The sequence below is a fragment of the Leopardus geoffroyi genome, chromosome C1 (genome assembly GCF_018350155.1).
Source record: "Leopardus geoffroyi isolate Oge1 chromosome C1, O.geoffroyi_Oge1_pat1.0, whole genome shotgun sequence".
Classification (NCBI taxonomy): Eukaryota; Metazoa; Chordata; class Mammalia; order Carnivora; family Felidae; genus Leopardus; species Leopardus geoffroyi.
In genome coordinates this window covers 106518007-106528596 of record NC_059328.1, presented here as the reverse complement: position 1 = coordinate 106528596, position 10590 = coordinate 106518007, and the positions used below count along the sequence as shown (strand labels likewise).

The window sequence follows — 10590 nt, the reverse complement described above, 5'->3', positions numbered from 1 at the left end:
GAGAGACAGAGCATGAGCAGGGGAGGGGCAGAGAGAGAGGGAGACACAGAATCTGAAGGAGGCTCCAGGCTCTGAGCTGTCAGCACAGAGCCTGACACGGGGCTCAAATTCACGAACCGCGAGACCATGACCTGAACTGAAAGTCAGACACTCAGCCAGCTGAGCTACCCAGGTGCCCCAGTAAAACTTTTCTTAAACAAACAAACAAGCAAAAAAACCTTCACAGGACATAATGAAAATATTTATATTCTAGTCTTCTGGGGCAGCCAAACACAGAAAGCAGGGGGACAAAATCTGTAAACTTCCCTATTAAATCTGTTTGGTCTTTCAGAAACTGCCAAAAATCACCACCACCATCACCATCATCATCATCATCTCCACCACCATCACCATCATCACCACCACCACCATCACCATCATCACCACCACCACATTATTATCATCATCACCACCACCATCATCACCATCACCACCATCATCATCACCACCACCACCACCATCATCATCACCATCACCACCATCATCATCACTGCCACCACCACCATCATCACCACCACCATCATCATCATCACCACCACCACCATCATCATCATCATCACCACCACCACCACCATCATCATCACCACCACCATCACCATCATCATCATCATCACCACCACCACCATCATCATCACCACCACCACCACCATCATCACCATCACCGCCATCATCATCACCACCACCATCATCATTATCATCTACCTTTGCACAGTTCTGGCCTTCAGAACATGCTTTTCTCCAATGAACTAAAAACTGGGACTTATAGTTGAAAACTGGCAGTTTTAATTCAACAGAACAAATATCATTACCAAAAAAGCCCACAGGCCTGCAGACACTGGCTGAACACTCTTCCCACCTTTCCCCTGAAAACCGCCTCTCTTCCAGGCTTGCCAGTGACAAGGCCACCACTGCCCATCTCCCCACCTCACCCTCAGCACACAGCCTCTTCCCTGGGGTTCCCAAAGCATGAAAGCACCTTGGCTAAGCTGCTTCCTTCCAAATAATTTCCTTTTTTTTTTTTTTTATTTTTTAATGTTTATTTATTTTTGACAGAGAGAGAGAGACAGAGCATGAGCAGGGAAGGAGCAGAGAAAGAGGGAGACAGAATCCAAAGCAGGCTCCAGGCTCTGAGCTGTCAGCACAGAGTCCGACACGGGGCTCAAACTCACAGACCGTGAGATCGTGACCTGAGCCGAAGTCAGCCACTCAACTGACTGAGCCACCCAGGTGCCCCATCCAAATGATTTTCTGTCTCTGCCTCTAAGATCTTCCCCTTCTCGTGTGTATCCCCACGAGGGACCAGCAGGTGGAGGCTTCTCCGTGCCACCCCTTGTCTGGGATATCAGAAGGGGCAACTGAGAGCTGTGAGGTGGTTCTCTGAGGGCCAGGACCATACTAGGGCTTTCGTGGTCTTGCTGCAAGCCACATGCCCCAAAGGCTCCACCACCAACACACACAGACCCTCCCCCAACATCCTCCAATCAAGAGACAGACCTCCATTATCATTCTGGGGATCTTCTTGGATTGTTCCCCAAACACTTCAGGGCAGCCCTCTGAGGCTCCATGTACCATATGCTATTTCTTTATGTATTTTTTTTGCCTCGTTAACAAATACTTCTTTCTGGACTCAGGCCAGTCCTGTTAAACCTTCATGCCCAAACAGCATTGGCCCCTCCCCAAGTGCTGGGTGGGGCTTGGGAACAGCTAAAGGCCCCAAGCATCTGTGGGTGTTGTGTCAAACCAGCCCCATCTTGCCTAATCATCTGCAGAAGGTTGCTGATGAAAATTTTGTGACAGAAGGGGAGAGAGACTTGTCTTAGAGTTGGCTGTACCAACAGCACCAGGGTGCAGCTAAAGAGCACTCACTCACTTTGTTGCTTCCTTAAGAGCCTGCCAGCAGCCCCACCAGCCCCAATCCTCACACTCAGCCATGATAAGGAGAGGCTTCCAGGCAGTAATAAGACTTGGCCACCACAGAGTCCTTCCTGGAGCCCCCCACGTCCTGCCCAGACTCAACCGCACCTCAGCGTTTGGATCTTCCACAGACTCCCTGGTGAGTAAGTTCCCAGCTCAGCCAGGCAGGCGGCCCTTCTCTTGGGGGCTTAAGGCATAAAGAGGACTCCAAACTTCCACTTCCCAGATCATGGGTGGGCAGGTGGGCAGTGTGGTGGGAAGCTATTTGATTTGGCAAAGGGAAGGTGCTCTTGGAATACCCAGATCAAGGGGCTCCTGGCTGGCTCAGTTGGTAGAGCATGCGACTCTAGATGTTGGGGTCATGAGTTTGAGCCCCATGTTGGGCCCAGAGATTACAGAAGGAAGGAATGAAGGGAAGGAGGGAGGAAGGTGGGGAGGAAGGAAGACAAAGAAACCAAGGAGCCAGGATCCAAAACTAAAACCACTAGGACACTTTTGTCCTGGTCTGAATCTTGTGTGGCCACCAACAAGTCGCTTTCCTTCTGTGGCACACAGACCACTGCAGCTGAGTTGGGGGGTTCCAGATGGAGGGGTCTGTGTGTGGTTTGGGAAAGCAGCTGGCCTACTGCCCAGAGCAGTGACTGATCTGTGAGCCTTCAATGCCATAGAGGGCTCACGTTGTCTCGCAGATGGTATCACACTTCTGTGGGTGCCAAAACCGTGTTTCAAAGGAACTACTCTGCCCAGGCACACTCACAGCTGTAGTCAGAGCTGGAGTAGCCTCTCAGGTGTGGGGGTGGTAATAGTGGTCTTCAACAGCTGTGGTCGCATCCCGTAGGGTAGACAGTGTCTCAGAACAGGCTCTAGTCTGACCATCAGTTCTCACACTCACAAGCTTCAATTAATAGGAGCAGTATTCTCTATTATGGGAAGTTTTATTACCTGAAACTTTAGCCATATTTCCTCAGTCTCCCCATTTGTACAATGGGGCTCAGACTAACAGTTCTCAGCCTCAAAGGAGAGTTCACAGGTTTTAAATGGGACCGCCACACAGCAGTATGCCTCTACCTGTCAGCCCTGGTTCCTTTTTTTCCCCTTCCTTTACAGTTTAGCATCTCCTTGCCAGTCACCCACAGGTGTCCCCAAACCCTCTACAAGGAAAATGGGCTGTTTCTTGTATGTCAACACTGGTGGAAGGGCTTGAGGAGCCAGGAACCCAGGAGCAAATCACCTACAGGTCTCACAGCCCAAGCAGCAGCCTCCCTCCCCCAGGAAGCTGTTTGGTCTCCCTGATTTTGCTGCCCAGGTTTCAAGATTCTGCCTGGAGAAGACAGATTTGAAGGATTATGCCCTTCCCAATGCCAGCTGGTGTCCAGACATGCTGAACTTGTACCAGGAATTTCTGGAGAAGACCAAGACTGATGGCTGGATCAAACTACCCTCCTTCAAATCCAACAGAGACCACATCCAGGGGCTCAAGCTCCCATTCGGGTTAGCAGCTACCTCAGGTAAGGGCTGGTCTGGGAGGACCCCTGGGCACACCCAGCCCACCTGGGGGTTCAGCCAATCCCTTGCCCTGCACTAACTCTCCACCCTCAGGAAGGAGATACACAAACTCCCTTCCAGTTCTCAGCTGGAAGTCCTTTCTGTGTCTGCCCCACTCCTTATACTTTCAGCCCCAGCAGGTGGCGAAAAGAAGAGTATGCTCTCTGGTCTCTAGCTCCCCACCTCCCATCCAAGAGAATATAATCAAGTGGCTACCTTTGCTCCCAGCCAAGAGCAGCCCCCCTGCCTTCTGCCTTCTTACCTGGTGTTCTTCCGTATTGTCAAGCCTTATCCCAAGTCGTCCTCTCCACCCAGTCCCCACCCCCACTGCAGGCCTTGGCATACCATCCTTGTTCTACTGGGCCCATAGCCAGTCTCCCAAAACACCCACCAGATGGATAGAACTTTCCACCTTCGTCTTTCTTCTTGTGTGTGCATGCATATGTGTGTGTCAGAGGGTGTCCCTATTTTCTTGTCTCATTCACATATGTGGTTTTCCTGCCTACTCATGAATGGGTGGTCCAGTAGACAGATGACCTTTAGGTTTATGTCACAAACAAGGCAGGGTCACCAAAATAATTTTTTTTTTCGAAGAACTTGGTATTCATCAAAAAAAGGATGTAGTTGTTGTCGTTGTCTTTCTGGGGGGAAAAAACCCAGAACTTTGGTAGACTTTTCTGCACTTATTTTACTTTTTGGGTTTTTTAAAGATTTTATTTTTAAGTAATCTCTACACACATATGGGGCTTGAACTCATAAGCCTGAGACCAAGAGTCACATGCTCTACCAACTGAGCCAGCCAGCACTCCTATTTGACTATGTTTAGTATTTTACTGTTTGTTATTTTGAATTATATATGAATTACATGTTACATTTTAAATTTTCAGTGTTTAAGATCTGTTAAAGTCTTAATCCTGATCCCATCTCTACACTCAGCCAGGGAACTTCCTGACTATTCCTCCTTCCAGACTGAGGGATCCCTGAGAAGAGGGCTCTGTCTCCACTCTCAGATTGCAGAGCCTGGGTGTCCTCTGGTTCTCTCCCTAGACCCTGTGCCTGAGACAGAGCTCCAGACATGGTGCTGAATGGCTGGCCCTGCATCCCAACGGGCCCCATACAATCACGAACTCCCCCTCCAGCTGCAGCCCTTCCCGTCTCTCCCCAGACAAAAGCGACTGGCGCATCTTTACCAGGTGCCTCCAAGTGGAAGGACAAGGCTACGAGTATGTCATTTTTTTCCACCCGTCCAAGAAGAAGTCCATCTGTCTTTTCCAACCTGGCCCCTACCTGGAGGGGGCCCCAGGGTAAGGCCTGGGTGGATGTCCTTAGCTGCTTCCTGGGCTTGCTCAGTTGATAGATTAGCCACACACCAGGCCCTGGAGTCTGTACCTCTCCTTAAGGAGCTGGGTGGGGGTAGTGGGCACTGGGCTTCTGTCTCAACATCATGCCTGGGAGGGCATCCTGGGTCGTCTGCTCCAGTCCCCATTGTTCAGACAAGGAAAGCCTCCTTATGGAGATCTGAATATTTCCCAATAAGAAGGTGGCTTTGGGGGCCACTTTGAGAGAAGGGTGTGGTGACCTTGGAAGAGGACAAGATGTGGAGCCAGACTTCCAGTCCTGCTCTGCCTTGCTGGCCTTTGGACCCCAAGCAGGCAGTTTAACTTCTGGCCTTCAGCCTCATTACCTGAAACCTGGGGCAGTAATATCCATCTGCCTAAGTGGCTGAAAACTATAATATTGTATATACTCATGAACCATACAGCACAATATAGCTATCAGACACCATCTACCCAAACTTCATATTTTACCCGTGGACAAACTGAGGCACACAGAGGTAAGGTAACTTGCCCGCAGGAGCACGGGTAATCAAGGACAGATCAGGACTCTAATCTGGGTCCACCGATCTCTCTATTGTGTTCTGCTGTCTTCAAACTTGGAATAGACTGCTAGACATAAATTCCACAAGGGAAATCAAGCTAGCCTTGAGCCTCTTGCCCAAGGCCACTGTGCCACTAAGTCCGTGGTTGTTTGCCTTCTGCTCTGTCACTGTTCCTTCTTTAAACAATCGCTGAAAGCTGTTGGTGCCAGAGTCCCTGCAAGGCAGAGGGAGAAAGGGGGAGGCAGCTCTAGGGTCCCAAGGCCTGAGAGGGACTCAGTAGCCATTAAATTCAGAGATTTGGTTTTTTTTAATGTTTATTTATTTTTGAGACAGAAAGAGACAGAGCATGAACAGGGGAGGGTCAGAGAGAGAGGGAGACACAGAATCCAAAGCAGGCTCCAGGCTCTGAGCTGTCAGTACAGAGCCTGACGTGGGGCTCAAACTCACAGACCGTGAGATCATGACCTGAGCCGGAGTCGGACACTTAACCGACTAAGCCACCCAGGTGCCCCATCAGAGATCTTAATCGATGTCAGCACCTCCACAGGCCATGGTTTCAGACTGCAGCCCTTGGTCGCCTTGGCAATACAAAAGCGGTCTTCCATGGGGACACTGGTTTTCATACTAATGCATGCTGACACTGGGGGACTAGGTCAGAGCCCTAAACAGGTCAGGGATCCCCTTCCTTCTAAAGAGGAAAACCCAAGTAGGGGGTGAAGTGTAGCTTTTATTTAGGGGCTCATGGATGTGGGGCAGGAGAGACAGAGGAGGACCATCCAACACTGAGGTCAGTAGGTTGAGGGGTCCAGAGAAGAGATTAGTGCTGAATAGAAAGAAACACCCAGTTCGGTCTATTGTGTAGGGAAAAACCCAGCTCTCCTCTACCATTTCTTTCTCTCCTGTGTGTCTCCTTACTGCTCACACAGGACACTTTACTTCTGACACTTCTTATCACCACACGGGTGAAGGCTTTTCCCCACACCAAGCAATTCTGTGACACCAGGTGGGTGTCCTGCAATTTAACTCTATTCTGACACCATCTATCTGGAGAGAGCATCAGATCCCTCAGAGTAAGGGCTAGTCCACAGGCCTGCCCCCCACTTCAGATGTCAATCACAAGTAGCAGGCCCCCAGGCTCCCACGACTTCTGTCTGATTTGGCTATGTTGGGGAGCAAGAATTTCCTGCTGCCTTCAAGGGTCCTTCTAGCTGGATGAGGAATCATATTGATGTGAGACAGATGAACAAGAGGAAATCAAACGTAATAGTGTATAGGGGCGCCTGGGTGGCTCAGTTGGTTGAGCGTCCAACTTCGGCTCAGGTCATGATCTCATGGTTCGTGAGTTTGAGCCCCTCATCAGGCTCTGTGCTGACAGCTCGGAGCCCAGAGCTTGCTTCCAATTCTGTGTTTCCCTCTCTCTGCGCTCTTCCCCTGCTTACGCTCTGTCTCTCTCTCAAAAATAAACAAACATTTTAAAAACATTTAAAAAAGTATTTAAAATAATCTTCGTGTCAAACTGGCCCATCTTGGGGTGGCTTGCCTTGGCCCCTACGGTTACAATTTGGAGATTCCTACTAGCACCTCCTCATGTTCAATTACTTTGCTAGAGAGGCTTACAGAACTCCAGGGAACACTTATGTTTACCAGTTTATTAAAGGGTCTGATAAAGGATACCGAAGAATGGTCAGATGAAGCACGTTCATGGGCAAGGTCTGGGAGGGTCCCCAATGCATGCAGGAGCTTCTGTCCCTGTGGAGTCAGAGTGCATCACCCTCCTACTGTGCCTGCGTTCACCACCCTGGAAGCTTTCCAAACCCTGCACCATTGGGATTTTATGGAGGCTTCCTCACACAGGCATGATCCGTCATTTACTCCATTTCTAGCCCTCCTCCCTTCTTGAGAGAATGGGGTGGGGGAAGGTGAAAGTGCCAAGATTTTAATCATAGCTTGGTCTTTCTGGGGACAGCCCCCATCCAGGAGCCATCCAGGAGCCAACGCCCAGAGTTGCCTCAATAGAACAAGACAGTCCCATCACCCAGGAAATTACGAGAGTTTCAGCAGCACTGTGTCAGGAATCAGAGGCAGACACCAATATATATTTTCTATCTTGTCATAAGTACCCACCCAGCCCATAGGCAATTAGGAGGGGTAGGTTACCAGCTGGCCAAGGGCTATCCTGCAGAATCCACACACTTGCCAATGGGCCCCTGCCTGGCCAGTGAGGATAAGGAAAGAGTGGGTTTGGGGTTCTTCGGCATCAACTCCTTTATCCCTCTTTCAAGCAATGTGGAGGTACACGAGGGGTTTTGTAAACATTACCTCATGTAATCTGATGAGATAGGAATTATTTTTGTTCAATTTTTTTTAATATTTATTCATTTTTGAGAGAGAGAGAGACAGAGTGTGAACGGGGGAAGGGCAGAGAGAAAGGGAGACACAGAATCTGAAGCAGGCTCCAAGCTCTGAGCTGTCAGCACAGAGCCTGACACGGGGCTCAAACCCACAAACCAAGACATCATCACCGGAAGTGTCCAAAGTCGGACACTCAACCAACAGAGCCACCCAGGCCCCTTAATAGGAATTCTTTTTATTCACAAATTATAGTGGAAAAACAGGCTCAGAACAGCTTAGCAATTTAGCAGCTCAACTATTTATTTAGCAACTTGCTCAAGATCAAACAGGTAGTGAGAGGTGGAGTCAAACCAGGTGGGTGTGTGGTTCCATGGCCCCCAGCTCTCTCCCCTCCTGGTGGTGAGAACAGGAGAGGAATCCATGCTAGCACAGTGGGGCAGCTGGGCTTGTCCATGGAGAACCAGGCTTTTGAAAATGAGAACCCTGGGGGCGCCTGGGTGGCGCAGTCGGTTAAGCGTCCGACTTCAGCCAGGTCACGATCTCGCGGTCCGTGAGTTCGAGCCCCGCGTCAGGCTCTGGGCTGATGGCTCAGAGCCTGGAGCCTGTTTCCGATTCTGTGTCTCCCTCTCTCTCTGCCCCTCCCCCGTTCATGCTCTGTCTCTCTCTGTCCCAAAAATAAATAAACGTTGAAAAAAAAAATTAAAAAAAAAAAAAAAAAAAGAAAATGAGAACCCTGAATCCGTTTTGTGCTATCTATTAGAGTTGGACACCCTTCTATGTTCCCCAACCTCACCAACAGTGAAGTAGCTCTGGCATGCAGGTCAGTTTACATAAGAATGAACATTTCTCTCACTTTAAGTAAAGCAAGAGTTTGCACATCCTGCTGAAGCAGGCCCTTTCTGCAGGCAGCCTGCTGGCTGCTCAGAAGGCACTAGAGAGGGCAGAGGTCACATTTCACATTTAGGGGCCTTGAAAACGCAGGCTTGGACCTGGCACTGGCTACAGTGACAGATAAGGTAGGGGCTGACCCCAGGCTGCGCCTCCAAGCCCAAGCCAAAAAGTACAGGGACTTTCCCCTCCCCTGTATGAGCGCACCTTTCCAAATGATGGCAATTGCTGCCAGCAGTTAGGTGATGAATCAGAAAAATGTTTTTCCATGAACTTTATCAGAAAAAAAAAAAAGCCCAACATTTTCCTGGCAAAATAAGATAATTGTGTCAGGTGGTGCTAACATGCTGAAGCATCACGGGAGAAAGGCTGAAGTGACTTTGGCCAGTTTGATCAGCTGGGATCCTACTCTGTTTCCTTTCCCGTCCTGGAGAAAGGTACAGGCAAGGTGGTTCCATGGGTAGGGTCGGGGTCAGAGGGAGGCCCATAGCCCAGGCCTTATTCTCCCCACCCCCAGGTTTGCACATGGAGGGTCCCTGGCCGCCATGATGGATGAGACCTTCTCTAAAACTGCTTACCTGGCTGGAGAGGGGCTGTTCACACTAAGCCTCAACATCAGGTTCAAAAAGTAAGTATGAATCCTTGAGATGTCGGCCAAAGTCACACCTTTTTTTATCACTGAGGGCTGGCCATCCTCAGTGTTGGGTGCAGGAGCCCTGTCTTCCACTCTCCTCCCCCAGTTGCTGCTAAGCTGTTCCTAGCCAGAGCACAGCCTCTCCCATCAGATTCCAGGAGCCTGCAAATGGGCCCTGAGCCCTGGGCCACTTGTTTCTTGGGGCAGGGTGGGTTGAAGAGAAGGATGAAGTGAAGAGGAGTGAAGGGATGGTGGCCAGGGTTAGGCTGGGCTAAGCCACATGACGGCTGGGCTAAGCCATGCCCTCTTTCAGTTTGATCCCTGTGGGCTCTCTGGCTGTGCTGAACGTTGACGTGGAAAAGATCGAGGACCAAAAGCTTTACATGTCCTGCATCGCCCAGAGCAGGGACCAGCAGAGAGTCTATGCCAAGTCCTCAGGTAAGGAGGTTCTCAGCCTCAGCCCAGACTCTGTCCTGCCGCCATCACCCTCAGGACAAATGGAAGGAAGAATACTGAGGATCCGGTCCCAAACTGAGGTCCAGCTTTTTAGAGTGGGAATGGGCACCTGCTGTAGACTCTGATGAAATGAGGGAGAACCCGGCTAGGATTTTTTTTTTTCTATGTATGAGTGGCCGGACCTGTACCACAAGGACAGGATCGGGTACTAGATAACAGGATGCAAATGCTCCGTGCACCACATCCAGCTCCTGCCACTCAGCTTGCCCTTCTCCTGCAGGTGTTTTCCTTCAGCTGCAGCTGGAAGAGGAATTGTCCCAGTGACAGTCACTGTGCCTGCTCAGGACCCACTGCAGAGCAAGGAGGTGTCTCCAGGAAGTGACTGGTGAGATGAAGAAGAGAGCACTTTCCTCTGAGTAAATAAAGATTCACAACTCCTTCTCAGGCTAAGACCCTTCTGTAGTGGGAAGCCAAGATCCTGCCAGCACCCCCCACACACCCACTTTCCCATCATCACCAACCAAGAGATTTCTTCAGCACCTGCACCAGGGCACGTCGAGGCCCTGGGTGAGGCACCGAGCACACAGTAACGAGAGACAAAGACAGAGCCCCGGTGCTGAGGTGAACAACAGCAGGCCACAAGCAGGGGGCCCTCAGCTCCTGCCACCCCACCCTGGCTCCTGCCGTGGATGCAGTACAGACACAAAGGGAGGGGTGAATTTCACTCTATAAAGGAGATTAAAAAAAAAACACTTTCTAGAGGAAGCAGTGCTTAAACTGAGTCTCAAAACTTGAGTGGTGTTCACCAGGCAAGCAAGGGAGGGGAGGACTCTCCAGGCAAAAGGGATAGTAAAAGCAAAGGAATGGGGTAAAAGGGCAGAGT

General features: G+C 50.2%; 1 protein-coding gene across 2 annotated transcripts; it reads left to right on the top strand.

Moving 5' to 3' along the window:
• The first annotated feature begins 1763 nt into the window (after window positions 1–1763).
• THEM5 (thioesterase superfamily member 5) lies at window positions 1764–10146 on the top strand. 2 transcript variants are annotated; one of them, XM_045479248.1, is made up of 6 exons: window positions 1765–2092; window positions 3260–3461; window positions 4664–4802; window positions 9135–9245; window positions 9565–9689; window positions 9988–10146. In XM_045479248.1, exons 1-6 carry the CDS (start codon window positions 1970–1972, stop codon window positions 10029–10031), a joined length of 744 nt encoding a protein of 247 aa, XP_045335204.1. In that variant the 5' UTR covers window positions 1765–1969; the 3' UTR covers window positions 10032–10146. The 2 variants fall into 2 exon arrangements, with proteins under 2 accessions (XP_045335205.1, XP_045335204.1); XM_045479249.1 differs by lacking the exon at window positions 9565–9689 and having other exon boundaries at window positions 1764–2092.
• The last annotated feature ends 444 nt before the right edge of the window (window positions 10147–10590 follow it).

What these genes read in the sequence shown, in the direction of transcription:
- THEM5 (XM_045479248.1), top strand. Translation starts at nt 1,970, where the DNA reads ATGATAAGGAGAGGCTTCCAGGCAGTAATAAGACTTGGCCACCACAGA. An exon ending in CGGGTTAGCAGCTACCTCAG is followed by an intron (nt 3,462 to 4,663) that starts GTAAGGGCTGGT and finishes GTCTCTCCCCAG; the next exon opens with ACAAAAGCGACTGGCGCATC. An exon ending in AGTCTATGCCAAGTCCTCAG is followed by an intron (nt 9,690 to 9,987) that starts GTAAGGAGGTTC and finishes CTTCTCCTGCAG; the next exon opens with GTGTTTTCCTTCAGCTGCAG.